Genomic DNA, 22,110 nt, shown 5'->3' with positions numbered 1-22,110 from the left:
TACAAGAAGCCTGGAAGATGCAGATGGCACTGGTGAGATGACACTGAGTTAAAGTGAGGGGTGACAACAGGTTGGAGGGAATTGGGCAGGAGACACCGTGCTGAAGTACTGGGGAGAAAACAGAGCAGAGAATACTTCCCCTCAAAGCCTGAAGAGTTACCCAAGAACCTGGAGCACCATCACTGTTTTGCTGTGACCGCCTGCAACAGCCACTGCTTAATTGATAGCAGTGGGCAGTGCAGCATGCTCTCTTAAAGGTCCAGAGCTGCTAATGAACCCCAAAGTACTATTACAATTAGAATGGGGATTTATTTGCTTTTTAAGATCTGAACAATTGGACAAAAACGTCATATTGAAATTAGACTGCGAGCAGAACGGAGCTTAATTGCATGTATGGATTACGTTACAATCACTACATGATTTAAAATAGTTCTTATAGAATTCGTACTTCATTCAAGATGAGAGGAAGGGCTTCAGGCAGACCTGTGTGAGGAAGAGACTTTCTATAGGAGCTCATTTCTTGCACAGTCTGGAAGGCTTGCAATAAAAGAGATAAGGAACTGCAGAATGAGATGTGATGGCTGAGGCAAATGAGCGCTGCCCTGGAGATTCTATCTCTGCCAAAAAGTTCCTGCAGAGGTGCAAGGGAAATAGCTCAATCCAAAACTGGAATTAGAATAATATTGTTAGGCGATGATTAAAAAGAACACTATGACACTGTTTACAGCTACATTTGGTGTTTGTTTTGTTGTTGTTTAGTTTAACAACAGATAAACTGGCAAACATCAGAGGTTTGGAAAGAGGGTGGGTGGGATCAACATGCCTCTTTCTCAGACTGGCTGCTCACCAACCAAGTCTAAGAAGTCCTCTCTAAGCCCTCTTAAAGAACCAGTTACTCTTAAACAGGTAGTCATTACCTTGATGCCCTTGTCCTCTGGTTTGCGGTGATGTCTGATTCCATACTAGGCACCCCAGAGGCTGAGCTCTGAACATAAGATATGCTGTGTAACACTATGTACTCTGCAAAACGGGGCCTCAAACAGCCTATACCACGTTAATGTTCTTAATCTTATCGTCCATGAGTATCACCTCACGATAAACTGGGGATGACAATACCAGCTCCCCAGCCGAGGTGTCAGGAAGTGAAAGGAACATTCGTTGCTGTTAGAGTTGAGTATTTTTTAAGTGCCAAAAAAGCTTGTTTGTTCAGACTAGGATCTGAACAAGGTGAAATAAATATGGTAGGCTGTCTTACAAAAAGAGATGGAGGAAATGTTAAACAGCTTTTCACAAGGAACAACCATCCCCTAGTGCACTGAATGAGGCATGGGCTTCTGAGGAACAAATAATGTGTTCATCTAGCAGCACAGATTTGCACAAAGGACTTGAACAGAGTTTGTGCAGGAAATCTTTATTGCAGCATTTCCTTAAATCTCAGTGTTTGCCTTAGCATTTATTCATATTCTTTCACCTCATTTTCTGTACATGAACATACATGAAAATACTCTAATATTATATAATTAGGACCTTCACACATATTGTGGTAACACACCGAGGTGCTCCACTCACTGATGACACTTTCCTGTTTACAACTGCTGCCTTTTGTAGCACCTAAGCCTGTCTCATACAGATACCTGTATCTCCCACAACGACCCTCTAGCTCAGGATATTTTATCCTCTGCCTCACAATATGGGAACCAGGGCATGAAGTCTGTGGTGCTTTGCCCAAGGACACAGGAAGTACGGCTGCACTAGCTCAGTTTCCTTAGTTCATGGTCACAAAACCATGTTTCCCCTCCTGTGATCTGATTCACGGTCTACTGAAGACAGCAGAAGTCTAAGTCATGCTGTTCAGAAGGATTTGGATTATCCCTCATATGATTCCTGCTTGAATCCTCTTGTTCTGGTCCAGCAACGATGCCCTGGGAATTGGCAGGAAAGCCAGCTGCATAGAGACAGCAAGAACTGGCTTCAGGAAAGCATCTCCCTTCCCCAGCTAGAGTCTTCCCCACAGCGTTGTAAAGCAAGAAAAGAAGAGAGGCAAATATACCACCAATAAACTTGTGCCTCATTTGCACTGTTTGTTTGTTTCTTAATGGCTGGTACAGGTTCTACTATTAATGCCTTCCCCTCAGAGCAAAGGTTTCAGCAAAGCAGAATTTCAGTGCGCAGTACAGAAGAGTGACACAATAGCCAGGTTTCATTTTACTTTGCTGAGAGCAGCGGCAAGTCAAAAGAGCAGAGTTTGCCACTGTGGGCAGCATGTGAACGTGGGCAGGCACGAAGGCAGGCACACGAGCAGCACTCTGGGCAGCAGGAAAAGAAAGAAGCGTTATTGTTGGAGTGCGGGAAGCACAACACCCACCTGGATTAGCTGCCCAAGTGGAAGCACAACACCCACCTGAATTAGCTGCCTAAGTCAGGGAGCTCACCGCATGCTTCACAAATGGTTTATCCTCTAACAAAATAGCAAAAGGCTTATGAATGAAAACAATCTCCACAGGCAGAGCAGCATTCCGGGAAGCTCTTTGCAAATCACTTCTGTTCAGGAGGGTAGGAAAGGGAAACAGACATCCTTCCATTTTTGCTCAGTCCTGGTGGTGCTATTGGGGTCAGCATTTCGTACTGTAATTAATAAATCGCACTGGCTCCCCAAGGAAAGCAGTCTGAGTGATGCTGCTCAGAGGTCTAGAATAGCAAAAAGAGGAGCAAAAGATTTTGTTCTTCAGAAATTCCCCTCACTTATACATTGCACCTCTACATCCAGTTCTTTTGGTGCCTCAGAAATCTCCCGAGACTCCCAGAGCTTCCTCTGTCAGAAGAAGCAGATGTACAAAGGGCTCTGTTTGCAGACAGATGCTGCAAGAGCAGTGGGAAGAAAAATAACAACTAAGAAGCTGACACCACAATTGAGTGGAATCTCTCTCATTGTTTTCAAGGAAGCAGCAGCTTTCTTTTTCCCGCAGAGAAAGTAATAGATTACCGGGCAGTGAATAAGGTGTCGTTCTGTTTACACCCCCTGTTTGAAGTGGACTATGTTGGTCCTTAAGGCAGTGTATCAGCTCTGAGGCCTTCCTAAAAGCAGCATGCTTCACTGTTTGTTTTGCAAGCAGTTCTGGATAGTAGCTCCAACCAATATGTTTCATTCAACTACAGACTGGATAGATCTTTCTTTGTCTGGAATTTTTGTATTAAACCAATTGTGCTGGATCAATGCTTCCTCTAAGCAATACATTACAATTCTCTCTACCCACTGAAAAAGCTCTCGGAGCCTCAGATCAATCTTGATCTAGGAAATAAACTTTGTCCCTGCACTGATATGTGATCAGCCACAGATGTAAATAGTAACCAGCACTTCCACCTAAACCTCAGAATAGGAACCAGCTCTTATTTTCATCAGGAACTGCGGAGACACCTTTTAAGTGCTTCCAGAACCAGTCCACTGCATTAGTCATGAGTACTCAGGGGCACCGAGTCTGGTTCTTATAAAGGTCATTTAGTGTTTTCTCCCCGCACAATGGACTAAAAGCAGAAATCAACAGAGCCTTAATCTATATTAATTTGCTTTCCTCTTCGAGGGTCATAGATTTTCCATTGGAATTAGCTACGTTAGATGCTCAAATGATAATTTAACAAGACTATGATGAAAGCCTCCGTTCTGCTCCAAAACTGCAATGCCTCCCTCACAGCACAAAGGAAAATAACTCCATGAAATCACAAGAGATACACAAACGTAATTGCACAGCGGAATCAAGCCCCACTGATTTGGGTCAGTGTTTAACTCTAAACTTCGCCTCTTGAGCTGTTCTTAGACCTCCATGAGGTCTGCAGCAGATGCTCCTCACTCTCAAAGGTGAAATTAGTGTGTACAGAATCACAGGAGACGAGATCTAAGGCTGAGCACTTGATAACTTGAAACTTGTACACTGAATGCTGCTGCACAGCATGGGTGACTATGCAAAGTGCAATGTAATGGAGACTCGTGCCTCTTAGAACATCCTAATGCTCCCGAATCTGCACCCATCTACATCAAGGAGCAATCGCACATTGCACTGCGTGACTTGCAAAGCAGAAAACAAGAGTCCTTTGGATCAAGGAGATGGCTCTTGCAAATATTTGGCTGACACCTGCTCTTTGGCGCAATCTGCTGCATTTCAGAGGTCACGAAATGTTACTCGTATTCACGCAAGTTGTTTCCAAGATAGATGCTTCAGTAGCACTCAGAGGAGAGAACACAAAACACAAACAGAAGCCAGGAAAGCTCCCACCCTTCTTCAATGCAGCCATCGCTAATAGGTCATTCTTTCTCTAAGCGACAGTCATATTTAAGGAGATAGATATACAAACAAGGGTGAAGAAAGTTCCCCTGACAATCCACACGCTGACCACACAACAGTGCATCCAACTCCTGTCCTCTTCAGATGTCTCTCTGCATGAGCAGTATCACTGCCCCATCTGATGTTGATATATAATAGTGGAGAGAAAGCACGTATTTGTGTGTGAGGCTTCTAGCATCAGTTTAGAAGAAACACAAACCAGCAAGATCCCAGCCTACCTGGAATCTGACACCAAGCACAAAATGTCTCACACCAGGGTACAGACATCCATCTGACTTTGCTTTCTCTGCACAAATGGAAAGCTACGTTGCAGAAGATCTTATTATTAACACTACCAAGCCACACACGCACATGTACCCAACTGCATGCATGCAAACATCTGTGTGTTAGCAGACTCTGTACAATCATTTGGCTTGGCAAAGTCTAGCTTGCCTGCGTATTCCATTCCTTTGTGTAAGGACAGGAGTAGCCCTATAGTGAAGTATCTCACAAACAAGAATGTGCCTCAGAATTCGCTGTGCCATTTTAAAGAACGAGCACTGGTTCACAAGAAACCCTCAAAAAATAAACTCTTAGGACCATCTCACCTTGGGCAAGGTGGCTGCCTCAGCCAACACTATAATCCCTTCACTAAGTTTGACAGGCTGGTTCTATGCTGGAATCTTGAAACATGAAAGGGCATAAATCCATTACAGGTACATGAAAGATGCACAAGCTGAAGGCTACTTTTGGATCAATTCAAATATGCTCTAGGGACTACATCCACGATTCCTTTAAGATGCAACACAGAGAACACTCTGCTGAAATAACCCAAGCAAGCACAGCAGTTAAAGCCCAGGCTTGTGGAAAATGCACCAGACCTGGAGCCAAGAGAACGAAATTGGTTTTGTTCTTGTAAAGCTAAACACTCCTGTATTTCTCTATGCTGACCAGTAACAACAGTGAGGCAATTTTATACTCTTTCCTACCTGGGTTGGAATAAGATCACACTAGGACGATGTACCATGATGTAGCTACAGGAAACCCTCGTCTGCTCAGTCAGCTGTATGCTTGGGACACTTGACTGCACTAAATTTAATGGACAGTGCAGCCTTCCAATTCATACAGCCTTCTAATAATGTTTGCTAATCCAAGAAAGTATCAAGGAATCTGTTCAGTGCCAGTCCTGAATTTTCTCGGTGTGTGAACTGCAGCTTAAATCCCTCAGGGCAGTGCCAAGTGGTTTCTGTCATTGGGCACCCAAATCCATCCTGCAACTCCTTCCTGAAATGATCGTGTTAATTGTATTTTAGGAAATCACACAATGCTTCTTTAAGAATCCAAGAATTCAGTAAAATCATGTAGTTTGATAGAAATGTGTTTGGATAATGTACTTCTACTGCGTGCTTTTAAATGGAAGATGTAAGCCAGTTGTAATTAAAGTTGAAGTGATAGACCTCACCCATTGATTGCACTAAGTAATTAATTATTGATTGCAGTACATTACATACATATTGCAGAGGACAATTCACCTGTGCAGTAGACGATACCTACATAGAAATACCTAAACCCAACCCCCTCAACTGAATGAGTGAAACTATGCAGAAATTGGCTTCACTGTTTACAAGTCAATTTCCTTATTAGCCTTCCTGGAACTGCTGCTATCTGAGTGAAAGAAAGCCATCCCTCTCACAAAGACAGTGCTCACCATTCCCTACCCAAATCAGTTTCACAGACAGCTACCTGCAGATGCAAAATAGAAAACCTTTGTCTGCAAGACTCCAAAAGTCTTAAGCAATGACTGCTGCTCTTCTCTGCAGGTAGCAATTTCTGACGAGCGATGCTGCATTAAGGAGCAGCACAGAACAATAGCAGCACCATTCCCTAACTCTTGGGGAAGGAGAAGGGAGAGGACTCTGAGGTGTTACATCAGGAAAGGAAACATTACTCAGGCAGATGGCAGGGTCTGAGCTGGAGATGTGGTAGTTAAGCTGCAGACACCGTGTTTTATAGAGTTGTGCATCAGTTGGGAACACTCTACCCATTTACACTGGACTATGGAGAGGCTCTTCCCTATAAAAAGCCAATGTGAGAGACATCTGTTGGTTTAAATACACCACTGAAAATGAATAGCAGTATGAGGATACTGAAGCTAATCTCAAATATAAATGAAATCTGCAGACTGTTTGACTGGAGCAGATCTTGGACGTGTCTTCCCACTCCTCTGACTAGGAAATTAGCAAGGAAAGTTATCTCTGGGTGTGTGCTCTGCGCAGAGGTCTGAGCTGGACAGGGAAGGGGAAGGGGCAGGCCAGGTAGTTCTGAGTGGGGCGAGAATGGGAGATGGTACCTGAAGTCGCTGTAAGGGTGGATGATCCAGAACCCAGCAGACTTAACCCTTTCCTGCTCCCTCTCCACGGCCTTCTGGCTGCCAAACATCCTCAAGGAGAATTTGTTGACCCCCGGCTGGAGCATGGCCCCGAACTGCCTCTGCATGAACCCGGCTTGGCCCAGCCTCTGCTCCTCATCAGGGGTGATCTGGTCACACCCTCCACCTCCTTCCACTTTGATAGAGGTAGAGGAACAAGCCCGGAGGGGCTGCTGCTGGGGCTCCGGGGGGGAAGCTGGCGGCGGGGGCACCGGCAGTCCCTGCGTCTCCCCGCTGTCGGAGGGGCTCTTGTCCTCGCCGGGGGAGGCCGGCTCCCCCTCTCCGCCGATCAGCCTCTTCTCCTCGGCCGCGTCGTGGAGGTGCCTGCTGGTCAGCGAGGACAGGCTCCCTTTGAAGCGGCGGCAGTCCCCGTTGGTGCTGGTCTTGGCACCTTTGCTGCCCGCCTCCGTCTCTACGAGGCCGGAGTCCTCCCCTCTGCCGGGGTCTCCCCCGAGGGCCCGGGTGCTCCCAGCAGAGGGCGAAGGCAACGGCTTGAGCCTGATGCTTTTCCTCCGGGTGTCCTTGTCGCTGTCTTCCTCTTCGTCCATGATCGACGCCTTGGGTCCTATCTGCTGGGGCAGGCTGTAGAGCCTCTTGCGCATGGAGGGGGGCAGCTTGTCCATGGCCGCTGCTGCTGCTGCTCAGGTGGAGGGAGGGACCCCGGCTGTGCGCGAGGAGGGGAGCGGCGCTGCCCCAGGCCCCTGCCCCCGGCTCAAGGGGCAGGAGGGACCAGAGGCTGGCGTGTCATCTCCTTACCAGGCTGTGGCATCCACAGGCTCTGCATCAAAGCACGGGCTCTGCATCCAGAACGGAAGGGAAAAAAAAAAAAAAAAAAAAAAAAAAAAGAGGGAAGGCTAAAAAGCCCCCCCTCCTCCCTCGTCCCGATTTGGCTACTTGCTGCTCGCCTCCCTTTGGTGAGTGCTACTGCAATCCCTGTCTGCTCAGATCCAGCGCACCGGGCAGCAAGTCTAGAGGACAGCGGCGCGCTCCTGGCTGCAAGGCGAGGCAGGGCGGCAGCGGCTTTGCCATGTCGGCTTCCAGATGCAAATGTGCCGTGTCTCCGGGCGGGCTGTCATCCTCCGGGAAGCCAGACGCGAGCCCGGGTACCTCAAACTCCTCAACCTGCCTGCCAGTAACACAATGAACTGCAACCTGCAGCGGCCACCGCTTGCTTACATCACTGTCATCACTTATTCCTCATGCAGCCCCTACTCCTGGGAATATTCATGAAGCGATCCCATTCTGTGGGTTGCCATAGGAGCGACTACTGCACTCAGGCTCTGCCTACCTGAGCCAGCACCCGGGCTTCTTAAAAGGGCAACGTCTGGCTGCTCATGGTCTGCGTGGCTGGCAGCGCTCTCCGCAGCGCAGCGCAGCGGGGCTGCACCAGGCGGGCACTGCGCTGCCCAGCAGCACGCCGCAAATCGCCGCTGCCTGAGCGAGAGCCCGGCTCGATGCCACCCGTGGTTTAACAGCGAGAACTGCGGGCAGCTGTTAGATTAAAAATAGCAGCGTCGTAAAAATAAGAGGAGCGAGATTCCTTGTTCTCTTTGGTGCTGACGAGCCTTTCTCCTCCTGGAGTTGCAGCTGCTTTGCCGCAGGTTTTAATGTGGGGGTTTTTTTGGGGAAGGGGCAAATCCAAATCTAAAGTATCGATTCACCTTGAAAATCGTACTTGCATGCAAAGCAGGGGCTTGGGGAGCGCCTGTCTTTTCCCGGCAGAAGTTTCCCTGCTGGGAAGCACACTGCGTGTTTCAGCACCCAGCTGCCTGCTCTCCCGTTAGACATGCGACACGCTACTAGTGCCATGAAGGGCTGGAGCCGTAGAAGTCATTCAGAAAGACAAGCGGCATCTCCAAGGGCTCCCCTACCGGAATAACGGGGGCTGGGCAGGGCAGGGCCGTGCGGGTTGCTATGCGTGGGCTCTTCCACGGCACGCGGGGAAGCCCACTCCGCTCGAGCACTGAGTCAGCGCTTCCTGCGCTCGCCCGGCCCCGGCCGCTCCCGTGGGCAGGAAGCTCCGCTGGGAATCCTCCCTCCTGCCGCTGCCGGCGCCGCGTGGTGCAGAGGCCGAGAACAGGTAAAAGCGGGTTTCTCCCTGCATTGTGCTATCTCGGAGAAAAGGAAGGAAAGACGTGGCAATCAGCCCTGCCCTTCTCGGAGAATGGCTGTTTATTCCCTAATGCTTAAGAAGCGTTAGATTGATAAACCGAGTCCAATTATTTCCTAATGTAAAGCCTCTGAAACCAGTGGAGCTCAATTAAGAATCCATTTAGCCATGTAAGAGTGTTTGCATAGATTTTTGCATAGGCTCAGTGGATGCGGCTTTCAGACTGCTCGCTGCTTTATTCATTTAAATCATACCTCCCTGAAGAAGGAAACCACGTGCACTTTGCAGGGAGATCAGCACAGGCAACGAGTGCCCACTGCAAGCAGCGAGGAAATCCTCACCGGCTCCCTGAGAACAGCTGTGCTTTCATTGGGCTTTCATTAGCGAACGTTCACCTTTCTCCCCCAGGAGTCCCTGGTCAGCAGCCTAAGGTACCCGTGCCATTTAAAGCAGCAGGATGCTACTTAGCAGGATGCAGCCATCAGCAGTGACTGCACCATCCCACAGACAGCACCTGCTTCTTCATCTTCATTTGCCTTTTCTCTGTCGAATCCTTTCTCTGAAGTGTTCACCTGCTCCTCTCCTCCTGTCACCTCCTGGCACCACCTAAACTGGCTGTGACTCATTTGAAGTGCTCCACAGAGATGCTACCTGGTACAAGTATTATTTCATATTGGTATTTCAGTCACAAGGTCTGCTTTCCTGGGGAAATAAATCTTGATTTTCAAATGTTCCTGCAGATGAGATGTTGTGAACTAAGCCAGCCATCACATCACAAGTCTTTTTCCTCCACTTTTTTCCCTATTTAGGAACTAGGGATGCACTTCTGTGCCTAAGCTGCAATCAACTGCCTTCCAAAAGGATGTGTTTTAATTAATGAGGTGCATAACATCTGAAACTGATGCGGCTTCTTCAGTGCAGCCCTTAATGTTCTCAGAGAATGACAGAGCAATAAAGGACGTGCTCAAGGAATCAAGCTGTTTGTCCTCTTTCATCTCTACTATTCTAGCCTGCTATCGGAAAACACCCACACTCTATTTCTTGGTCTTTCTGGGATTATTCTCTAAGTGCTGCCTTATTCGATGACACAAATAAGATTCTCTTCAAGCCCTGAGGTGGGAAGAGAACACTGCAGAGCACCCGAGCAGCAGGATGCTCCTTCATCACTTCTGCAGCTAAGAAAGCAAATGATCAGGTGCAAACACTGAGTCAGGCTGCCTGGCACACTGCTGCACCATGACAGAAGCTTGCAGACATCCTGGTGCTCTGCCTTGCATTCTCCGAGCCACTGTTATCCAGTCTATATATGGGGCAGATGATTCCTAAGATACAGATAAGTTTTTTAAATCATTGTTTGGGGATTATGCTTATTACCTTTGAAACTGTCAAACTCTTTAATATCACACTTGCTTGAAGCAATTTTTCAATTAGCAATTATTATAGTCCTGTTTTGAATAAAAAATGCTTAACCTGAAATGAGAAAGTTAGTGCTATCTCATCAAACACATAGCCCAGAACAAGAATGTGAATTCTCATGTAGCTCTGTTTGCAAGGGCAGGTTCCTAAACATTTCTACCACTTGGCCCCAGGAGTCACAGGTACCGAACCCAGAGGAAGATTCAAAGCCCTTCAAATGTAATGACAATTTGGTATCCGGAGAATTTATATCTTACTTGAGAGCCTTCCAAGAATTAAGTGCAAGTACAAGGAGGCTGGGAATTATCCTTGTCTAATGGTATGAAACCATCATAGCCATTATTTATTATTGATATTATGGCAATGCTTTCCACGTTAGCAAATAGTCCTTTATAGGCAGGTTTTCAGAACCCTTCAGGAAAGCTGTGCCTGTTGCTGCACTAGGACTGTTCTATCCTTGGCTGCACAGTACATTCAAAGGGGGCGTAGTGAACCCACCTGCCAGGAAAAGGAAAAACCCCTTCTGAGGGAAATTACCTCTTTTTTTTTAAACAGTATTTGTCAGATACCGCTCAAGACCTGGTGTAGATACAATGGCAGGAGATGTAGAAGGAAGAATGCAGGTGCAGCAGCCAAAGATTCGCTTATTTCTTAAGGGATTTTGTCAACTCCCAAATGTGGTGCTACTTCAATGAAAATATAGTGCTGCACACAAATGGGAAAAATCACATTATTAATAAGCTCAGGATTATGCAAGAACAGACTGAGAATCACAAAATCTTCCATCCTCCAGCTCAGGATCCAGAAAGCAGCAATGCAAGCACTGCACACTGACCTGCTAGGACAGGCTTTGCTGGGGTGACAGTTTCAGATGTCACCCTGGAGCCTTTGGGTTCTCAGATAATAAAGGAGTCAATTAACATGTGATGTAGATTGGAGGAGCTAAACAAGTCCCTTCAAAGCTGCACATTGTTCCTAGAGGGCAGCTTCTAACTCATAACTGACATGTGAAAGTATGAAATACTAAAATAGGGAAATTTTATTGGGGTTTTAGTGGTAGAACCTTCACTTACTGCTCCTACAGCTTGGGTCACACCTAGAACAAATACAGTTTCACCACAAATACACAAATCTTACCTCCCTCCTGCCCCTGTTACTTACACAAATGGATTGTGTAAGTAACAGGGAACCAATGCTTCCTTTATTGCTCTATCAGTAGGAATGGGAAGCAGGAAGCTGGAACAAATGCTGAAACCTATTTAAGGTACAGAGAAGAAGGCACCTGGGCACCTGGGCATGATAAGGAAAATGCTGAGCACCGAGAAGTGAGATACATGCCAGAATGTTGGGTGGTGGGGAGGCACTTCACAGGGCAGGGGGAAGAGGGAAGAGTTGCACTGTGCTGGATGTCAGGGTGGAAGCAGAAAGCCCTCTTTTGGTGCTGCATAAAAACTGGGTTGGGTCGAGAGAAAGATTAGTTCAAAGTTCATGTGTGGGAGCTGAGAGATTCCCAATGACAACAGGCTGTGAAGCCTGGCATATAGAGGCAGCAGCACCAGGAAAGCCCGTGTCAGGAAGCACTTGGAAAGCTATTATCTGTTCAGCCTCCACTGGCAAATAAACCCGCAGTGATCCCACCCTCGTCATCCTCATAACCACAATCAAAATAGGAGCACTTGCCTAAGATGTATTTCCAGGGGGTTGCTGGGAATGTGCTTTTAACCAACAGCCATGGCAGTGGACTGCAAAAAAAGGAAATGTTAACCAAAAAAAAAATTAGCCATGTGAGAATCTATGGGCATATATCACAGACTGTGCAGAAAATAAAGAGCAGGATTTTCAAAGCGGTTAGAACTCTACTAAAGTTGATAATCCTCTCTGCTGCAAGGAGATAAAAATCACTGCCAGAAACTGATTGATGAGCAAGTGCACCTTGCCACCTGACCTGCAATATTCCCTGAGCAGAGCAGAAAACTTAAGGACCAGCACCCAGGAGTGAAGGAGAGAAATTACACAGATTCTGGGAAGCTGCTGAGATCACAGTAACTATGATTTAGTCACAGTTACATTTAGTTTATGGATGGTCAACATTTTTACATTGTGGTCTAGAGTTGAGTTTCCAATATTCACATTGAAATGCTCACAGTAAGCTTGTATCTTGGGCTTCAATAACATTTGCTTTCCAAATGTACATTCCATCAAATTTCTATTTAAAGACCAAGAACTTATTATTTTTCTACCATCATCTGGAATTATTCAGAAGAGTTGAGACAGCACGGAGAGGCTTGTTCAAACTGGATCAGTTCAGTGACTATCAAACCACTCTTTCTCAAAACAGAGCCTTTCACCAGCGTTTAATGAGCTGTAGCTTCAAAGAATAATGGATCCCTCTTCACGAGCCCATCCTCGCCCGTGCATCTTCTGTCCACATGAACTGCACTATTTTTGATTGTCACGCAGTGCTGGATTCGATGGGAAACGTGCTGTTGTCTCCAGTAACAGCACTGGCAGGGCCCAGCTTTGGGAAGTCCACACTCTGTGCTTGATGATCTGTTGCATCAAACTGCTGAAGAAAGGCAGAGGGTTTTAAAAGTTTAAATAAGAGGCTGTCTACTAATTAGAAACAAGCTGCCTTCACAAACAGGTGGAAAGAGCAAGAAGATTCTTCCATCAGATTTGTTTTAAACCACTGAACAGGCTGAAATACTAGAAGAGGAAAACTGACAGACCAGTGGATACAAAGCATGCATTAGCTCCATTTCCTTAGGTAAGCAGCTAAAAACCATTTCATTGCACTGGGGAGCAACTTACACATTTTCATGCTTACTCATGATTTCTGAACTCTTGCAGACAGCAAAATTGCAAAAAACAAGCATAGCCAACATGTCTAAATGATATGGTAGCAGAAGAGGTTCAAGCAGAGAATCCCACTTTCTTGTTACCCCTTATGCAGATACTGTTGGTCACGCTGATGCCACAGAGGTTATGTTTTAGGTAGTTATCCCTCCCACTCAATAATTTCAATGGAATACAATTTCACTGCCAATAAAAGCAAAGCCAAAGGCAAGGGAGGTAAAGCATTTCTGCCTGCACCTCATGCCTTACTGGCATGAGTATATCCTCTGCAAACAAATAAACAGGTCATGCCAGTCTAAGTCCTCAAGACATCCCCATTATCTTGTGAGAGAAGAGCAATCTGTGCCACTGCCACTCTGTTGCTCAGCAGCAGCGTCTGCAACTGCCAGCAATGCTGAGTGCCTCAGTGAGCCACCAGATAAACAGAGGGAAGGGAAGAGGCAGCAGATGATAAGGCTCATATAATTCTGTGAGATTAAAATAAAGATCTCCTCTGTCTGGAATTGCTTTTAGAAACTGGCCCTTCAGTGGTACCACATTGTAACCCACTCATCACCAAGAAGAGCTCATGACTATCCTAAGGTTTGAGATTGTTTTCTGAGTTTGCACATGCCTGTGTCAGCACACCTACGTTTGGGTTTGAGCTTTTACATCCATTCTGGATCCAAATAACCGCTTCAGCTCCAATTTGGGCTGTTACTTTTGTTTAATTTTAAGTGTTACTGAAGCACATAGAAAATTCTGTTGATCTCAGAGCTGCAGCAAAGTAGCCCATTCCCAGCCTTAACAGCAGCAGAACAGATCATAGCAGAAGAGTAAACAACATCGTGATCTTCAAATGCCAGGTCTGGGCTATGCATTTCCTTTCTGCTTTTTGGAGAGGGCTTTGCTGAGGAGCTACTGCAGGGAAAAGTGGTAGCAGACAGAGATGGGTGGATACAAAGCAGAGGAGAAGAAACTAAATAGAGAAAGAGGAAGGGTGGCCATTGCCTGTATTGCATTTGCTTTTCTGCATGTTAAAGTTATGCTGCAATACTACCATTAAGGAGAGTGTAACTTCCATGCTAGGCTTCTTTATGGTCACTGTTGACCTCAGCCAACTAAGCTGACATTCACCTCACCTTTACCAAGAAGTGAACTGTCCTGTTTGGTTTTGTTTGGTTGGTTTTGTTTTGTTTCCAAATGTTAAAACCCCCTGAGAACAAGACAGGTTTACACATAGAGGAAAATGCACTTTCCTGTTCTCTGTTTTAAATGGTATTTTAGGAACTAGTGTATTACCCAAGTGGCTAATGATGAGATTTGGACTTCCTAATAGAAGGCAACGCAAGTGCTGTACATCTGACAAAGAAGAAATTACCCAGGAAACGCTGAAGATTCATTGAGGATTTCGTTCTTGGTGCCTCTCCTTCCTTGGATACTCCCTGCCAGTCATGGCCCTGTCTCGGACATACAGGATAAGGACTAACCAAGCTTTTATTTTCCACACTGGCCCAGCACATGTGTTGCTGGATCTGATATGCAGGGCTGTTGCCCCACGCCTCAGCAGTTCTAGCAGTCCAGCCAGGCACTCCCCACTGATTAATTCCTGCAGGCAATGCTTTCATTTGTTTTCAACACTTCATTGACCTTTGTCTAAGAGTCTGAACAAAGCTCTGTAGACACTTGAGGCCATTGCCTTGATAGTATCAGTTCATCATCGTATAAATTTGTCTCAGAGGATGGTATTCTTGTGCTTGTGTGCTTTCTTGTGAGGGGGAGGGATCTCGCTCACTTGGCTCTTTTGTGAATGCTTTTTCCTAAGAAATCAATGAGCAAACTTCATACTGCATTTAATGTTACTGCTCTGTACTATTTAATGCAAAAGTATGGCAATACAGAGCTGTTTTAGATACTGCTTCCTGGACTCTCTTCCTTTTAGGCAATGGTTTATCCCATGACATTTGTAAAAACATTCCTGGAGCAGGGACCAGACAATGGGTTCTAGATGATGTGAAGCCCCACATGTGCCTGAGGTGCAGTGAGACAGTGGGGAGAAGTGATTTGTGGTATTTGATTTTGTCAGCTCCCTGCCCAGCCTGACCCGCAGCACCTCTGCAGTGCTACAGGGACACAGGACTGCAAAGCTCAGCTGGGAATCCTGGGCTTAGAGTTACATGCTGCAATACACAACCTTTAAGCACCTATATCTGTCACTGAGTCTGGCATAAAGAAAAATGCCTGCAGTCACGCAGGGAATCTGTCTAGCTTCCATAGTTTTATGTGTTCCCAGCTCAAAGTTACTGGCAAAAAATATTTATTTCTGCTGCTGCTTCTGTTCACTATTGCTGTAAAAAATGATACGCATAAAGTAGCTTAGTCAAGCAGACCTAGATGCCAAAATCATTTTCTCCTCTTACTCTTAGAGAGGGACGTCAGATTAAGGGTGGTGAGGCACTGGCACAGGTTGCCCAGAGATGTATTGGAAGCCCCATCCTTGGAGACATTCAAGGTCAGGCTGGACCAGGCACTGATCATTTGACTGAGCTGCAGATGTCCCTGTTCATTGAAGGGGAGTTGGACTAGATGATCTTTAAAGGCCCCTTCCGACTCAAAAGATTCTATCATTAAGGAGCATTCTGAAGCTGGAGGTATCTCAGTGCATACTCTATCCCAGAGGAAGCACTTAAGGTTAGAGAACAAAAACAATAAATACCACTTCTTTCCTTTTAAGCAACTTCATGTCATTTGGGATGCTTGACAAGCTGATGTGAAGTCTGCTCAAAGAAGCACCGCATACATCATTAGCCACTTCTCTGCTTGTCAGTTCTTTGTTTTTCACCACTCTTCAAAACCCTTCACAAATCCCTGTTTCAGTGGAGCAACAGACTTCCAGTTCCTTGGATTTGCAGGTTTCAGTTAACAGGATTAGAGACAGGATTTATTTTGAAAAGTGTGTCTATATACATATATACATACATACATACTTATATATATATATATATTATTTATTTATTTATTTATTTCCTGTTCATGAGTAATGGAAGGAAAGCCTGCAATTTTTTTGTTGCCTTTTTCAAACTTTTAAGTAGAGAAAAAGGCTCAGATCAGGTGTTTGCCACCCACACTTCTCAGCACTAGAGAATGCTTCACTTCTTCTAGCAGGGAAAAGGCTTGAGTCGAATAAACAGAGCAGATTGAGTCTTGCTTTAAGAGCTAAAGAATATGAGATTCAGAATGACTTGATCTTCCCATCAAGCATAGGGCTGACACAGAAGTTGTTAAAACATCTTCCTGTGACTTTGAGTAATATGAAAACTTCGCTAGCTTGCTTTGGCTTCAAGTATGAGGGAAATGTATTAGCTCAAGCTAGCTAAATCATGTAGCCTCCAACCACACACTTACTCTTGTTCTATGCACGGTGTTATCAGAGCTCTTCTGGTGATTCTGCCCTTCCTCTTTTCATGGAAGGCTCCTCCAGTGCAGAAGACTCTCCAAAGGTGATTATATTGTATATTATATTGTACTCAGGGCTGCCTTTGCTGCTTGTGGTAGAAGATGTTGGTGCCAGATCCAGGCTTAGGATCCAGCTCAGTGAAAAAGAACTACAAGACATGCTTTAACGGGAAAGATCCTGAGAGCTTAATCTTTTTTAGTTAAGTAAAAGGAAGAAGTAATTATTTGATAATAATCTCTCAGTTCCCACAACAAGAAGAGTCCCAAACATGGTGGAATCCTCACATTCACAGAGCTGCCAAAGAGATGCTGCCTGGAACTTGAAACCACAAGAATTTAGGGCAGATTTAAGCTAATAATTTTTAAAATTGAGGACAACCAACATGCAGATTATTGTGATGAAGCTTTTCACAGGTTCTCCATCATAGAAAATTTTAAAAACAAGATTTGGTGAGTTTTTTGGGTTTGTTTTTTGTATGTTTTGTTTTCTTTTAAAACCTTCTTTAGCTCCATCCCAGCTATTAGACTTGAATTTGGAATAACTGGAGTTAGTCCTAAATCACACCACATAAGAAAGCAGAGTAAAAGTTAATGATGCCCCTTTCTGCATAAAAAACTGGAAAACTGGAAGAATAAATGACCAGCAACAGTGGCTAAAAGACTTGAAATATCTCCATTCTGACCCTCCCAACATGTTCTACACACATCAATCAACCTTCATAGCAAAATGAAAATAGCTCTCTTACTGCAGAGCTGCAGTATGAACAGGAGTCTGAACAGTTGGTTGTGTAAATCCTAGTCTACACAGAAGATATATATCTCTTGGTTACAGCACTTAAAGGATATAGCTTCAAGACAAGAACACTGAATTGTGTGTGGATGATTTGAGCCAGCATACAACAGAATGGTTGCTTAATATCAAGCCATATCTCACTATAGAGTCAGCCAAGCTCTCTCCACACTTCTTGTAGAGATGTTACCATCCCCCTCATTCAGCTCTGTGTTTTGCTCACACTTCTGATACTTTTCAGTGCCAACTCCAGCATTCTGACTAAAACCAGCCTGGAGGAGAATTGTTGGTCACACGCATCTGAAGCTGACACTTTTCCTCCCTCTTCCTGGGCTGTTCTCATTGATGGAACTCCTAATATGCCACACCATAGATAAAAGCATTATATGGACTTTGGGTGAGGGGGTTGCAGATACACATCAGGTGCTTGTGCTCACATTAAATGGGATTAATGGAAAGCAGACCTGTGATTCTCAGGAAAGGAATCTGGATGCTTCTCATTTGGATCATTATAGTCCATTCTCTACTGAATTCATGCCCTCCTTATTGTCATAATGAAGCGAGTGTTTCCCACAGGGTAACTAATCCAAGAATGAGCTACACACAGAAACAATGTTAATGCACAAGTTGCAGCCCCAAGTTAAAAGGCAGGATGACCTTAAAGGGAGAATGTTAGGATGTTCTGGATTCCTACGTCTTATTTTAATTAATTTCTTTTTTTACGAGTTGCATCATTACAAACATCACTGATGGTATTTGAACTAAACAGAGGATCATATGGCCCTTTCTTTTTTAATGTGGGCTGAGAACTGAGAACTTCTGCCAAACTGGACCATCACAATTCCAGTTTCAACATGAACTTGTTACAAAAAAACAAACAAACAACAACAAGAAAAGCTCACAATGGACTCTCAGAGGCTCTTTGCTTGCTGGGAGTGTTATAGAATTGTCTAATGGTGAGTCCCAATTAAAAGCCACAAATGGTAAGCTTTCCTCTAGGAAATATATGCAGCACATTGAGGTTTCAAAGCCTGTGCAACTCCACTGTATGGATTTCCAAGTTCAATGAAGGCAGCTTTAGCCTTTCATGTTTATTAATGCTGTGTATCTAAGTAAAATGACTAATAAAGTGGCATTTTAAAGAACTAGAAGGAGCCACTGGGAGGACTGAATAATAACTAACCATTACTATACATCTACTGAGTTCCCTCTAGCAGTTTCTTAGTATACATCACATGAAAATCATGGAGCTTCTGAAATAAGTTCAGGCTACTTTGTACCAAAGATGATCTTTGCACCAAGGATGACCTTCTGTAGGCCCACAAATGCACTTCAACACCTCCTGCCTATTTTCTGGGTATGGAAAGTGAAGAAACAAGATTATCCCACAGAGATTATTACAACAAAGCCAATGCCAGACCCAAAATTAAACACCTACAACAGTCTTGCTATCACTTCCAAGTCATTAGTCATCAAATCATCCTGTAGCAATATTAAAAAATAAGAGAATTAAAAAGATAAGAATTCCCCACCCTGAAATCCAACTTAGTTAGAGGGGTTCTTCCCTTATAAAACAAGTCTTTCACTCTTGATCCTCTTCTTAAAGGGACCAAAGAAAAACAGTTTTCTGAACAGGTTGCCCAGAGGGGCTGGAGAAGCACTCAAGGCCAGGCTGGATGGGGCTGTGAGCAACCTGGATTAGAGGGAGGTGTCCCTGCCTAGAGCAGAGGGGTGGCACTGATCTTAAAGGTCTTTTCCAACCTCAACCATTCTGTGATTCTATGAAATAGGGGGAAAATCCACTAGACAGATGTACTCCTAGGTCAGGAAGTTGTCACATTATCATTCCCATACGAACTACTGGGTCAATGCAGATTGTCAGTGTATTCCTCGCTGTTATGCATTACTTAATTTAAGCAAGGCATGTTTGTGTATCAGACTGCAAGCCTTTGTGACTGGTTATTGAAGCAAGTTTTAATCACAAGCTTGTGATTCCTTGATTCTATGATGATGCTACCTGATATTAAATAAGCTTGCTACAGGAATCTAAGAGCTCACCGAGGCCTCTCAGCAAAGCAGTGGCAGGCCAGGACCTAAAACACAGGACTTGTTAATTCTTCTCATATCATCAGTCCACTGGAACAAGCTATTTCTCTCCACTTGTGCTTGTTCAACACAGCCTCTTAAAACCAAAATCAAGCTGCTGACACTGAACTCGAAGCAGTTCTTGTTAAGCATTTCCCTATAAATGCATTCCAAAGCACGAATGTTTTGACTAAGCCTGATCTACCAGCTGCCATCACCATTAAAACTGGAAGGATCTGCTTTCATCTCCATCTGATAGGAATGTTTAAGCAGGCGCTGCAGACCAAAAAATGACATTTCAGGGTGGAATTATGAGTAGATATCCCAACTTCTATTTCTTGAATGGCTCTCTTGACTTGGATACTGCATTATTCAGGGGGCCTTATCCACTTTCAAATACATGCTGCAGATACTGAACGTTGGCAAGCAGATGATCAGCCACTGGAATTTTTTATTAGATAAACAGCATGTGGGATTAAAAATCAAGACAGGGCTTGTAGTTACAGAAAGGAAGACAATGCTGTTTCAAGGCTGTTTTGCATTTCAAATCAATGACAACAAACAAACTCCCAGGCATGGTCAGCTGAGGCCTCTGAGCCTCAATCAACAGCCACGTGGGCTCCCTACTCCTCTCAAGCTGTGCACACTGTGGGTCTCTTCAGCATCTTCCATACAAGTAGATGACAAAGCAAATGGGAAGACAGAATCAGGGAGCATTTCTGAGCTAGCAAACAGAGATCCTTGAAGCCTGTGTTGAAATGAAACACATGGCAGTCAGTGGGAATCATTCTGTGAGGGGACAGCCAGTATCTTTTTTGTCCTTGACAGAGGTCAGTCTGGAAATGTTAGAGGTGAGCATGTGTTCCACAGAAGAAATAGTAGCACACGTGAGATGGATTTATGCTTGCAGTTTCAATTCTTGAATTCAGCCTTCATTGCCGTGTGCCTCACAGATGATTTACAGCATTTGATTTATTGATCTTATTTTACTCTTCCTGCAATTTCACCTCTCTGATCAGATCTTGCCAGCAGGTTTTCATTACCAAATAGGTGAGTTTTTTAAATAGCACAATTGCAAGTCATCATCATAAATATCAATCTTCATAACTCATCTGAGCACTCTATGTTCTTGTAATGTCATGTGTCAGGATCCTTCTGCAGAGATAAGCCCCATCTATGTGGCTGCCAGCTTCTCATTCCTTTATTGATTTTCCCCCATTTACTGTAATTGAGTTTTCATACTTGCCTTGTTCTTCAGTATATAAATGCCTATCAGAGAGAGGGAAAAAAAAAAAAAAGGAAAAGCAGGGATTTCCACTTCTCATCATTTCAGCAGAAGAGGGTGCTGTGTAACGTTCATTACAATGGGCACTTTATCAACTGAGACAGCTAAGTTGAGAACTGCCTATCCAGGTATCAAACCCACTCACAAGTCAGTCAGCCACTGCAGGAAAAGCTTTATATTCCTTATTTTCTAGTCTTGACAGAATGCTTGGGGAAGAAAAAAGGAATAACCAAGAGTTCTCCAGCACTGGCTCAGCTGCACTGAGCTGCAGTCCCTAAAGAGCAATTTTGGTTTATTTTATTACACAGGACTGTAGAGAAAATCTGCACATCACTGTTCTGAAATGTTTGCATGTTTAAAATCAAGGTCCACTTTTAATTTAGTATGGACTGTATTTATAGGTATGTGTTTACAGAATAGTCCAGTCCTTCCCTAGCTGATAGGCAGCCAATGAGCCTGCAGCCTCCCTGCCATTATTACTTCTGCTGCATGACCCTGATTGCAGATGCAGTGATGGTAACGTGGATCACTCAAATGCACAGCATGGAGGTTGTGCCAGTATAAGGGATCACAGGTTACCTGCAAAGCTGTGGGTATATTTCATGCACACTCATGGGCCACAGTTATATGAGCTAGGTACGCCTGAGATAAGAGGTGGGGAGGTAGATAAGGACTTTATTCCCCGCTTTTCTCGCAGTTTTACCACCTCATCTCTCAGTTTTCCAGCCTGACCAGACTGGCATTAAGTAGATGGTTGCTTCATCAAGTGCTGCACTGGATACCGTGGCAGCAAACAAGCGAGTCTGCTTACTGCTGCTATCTACTGGCTGGAACTAAAACAAGCAGCTGTGTGTCATGGGCTGCCTACCGCTAATGGCAGTGAGAATATCCAATTCTACAAATTCATCTCTTCAAAGACTCTTCGGAAAACAGAAAGTTCTCACTTTAGAATCTTACAGGATTCAGCTGAACTCTCAGATACTCTCTGATAGGCCCTATGTGCACACAGATATGAGATCAAACTACTTCTTTCTTGAGTAGTCGAGACTCCTCCATTTTCCAAGTCACCACCTTGGAATTTGTCAGCCATTTTCAGGCCTTCTCTGTAAAAATAAGATATGTGCGTTTGAGTTTGCTTGGAAAAAAACAGAACATGTTTGGCTTTTTTGTGCTTCTACCACTAGAGAGCAGGAGAACAGCTCTCCCAGCTGACTCTGGCAGCTCCAGCAGAGAGAGCTGCTGTGAATTGCTGAGGAGCTCCTTATATAATCGAGTTTCTGAAGCTGACACTCACTAGAAAACTTTTCCATCCTTTCCTGCAAACCTTTGCAGATGCCACTGGCAGACAGTGAAACCAGGCTAAGTATGAATCAGAAGAGAACAGTCTGC

At 44.7% G+C, this 22,110-nt stretch overlaps 1 protein-coding gene and 1 long non-coding RNA gene across 3 annotated transcripts in view; one reads left to right on the top strand and one right to left on the bottom strand.

Annotated features, from left to right (window-relative positions):
• HCN4 (hyperpolarization activated cyclic nucleotide gated potassium channel 4) overlaps positions 1–7,585 on the bottom strand; it is a 94,228-nt gene extending 86,643 nt beyond the window's left edge. For both annotated transcript variants that reach the window (XM_085515040.1, XM_085515041.1), the window contains exon 1: positions 6,667–7,585. In XM_085515040.1, coding sequence (XP_085371166.1) covers positions 6,667–7,367 — 701 coding nt within the window. In that variant the 5' untranslated portion in view covers positions 7,368–7,585. The remainder of the gene's footprint in view (positions 1–6,666) is intronic.
• Positions 7,586–8,698: 1,113 nt separating this feature from the next.
• Positions 8,699–9,826, top strand: LOC107318505 (uncharacterized). The gene is made up of 3 exons (XR_014934199.1): positions 8,699–8,824; positions 9,263–9,508; positions 9,664–9,826. It is a non-coding gene; the product is annotated as an uncharacterized LOC107318505 (long non-coding RNA).
• The last annotated feature ends 12,284 nt before the right edge of the window (positions 9,827–22,110 follow it).

Source organism: Coturnix japonica, chromosome 14, assembly GCF_054131305.1.
Source record: "Coturnix japonica strain WE chromosome 14, WE-NBRP24, whole genome shotgun sequence".
NCBI lineage: Eukaryota > Metazoa > Chordata > Aves > Galliformes > Phasianidae > Coturnix > Coturnix japonica.
Note: the sequence above shows the minus strand (reverse complement) of the source record. Positions and strands in the feature narration are given on the sequence as shown.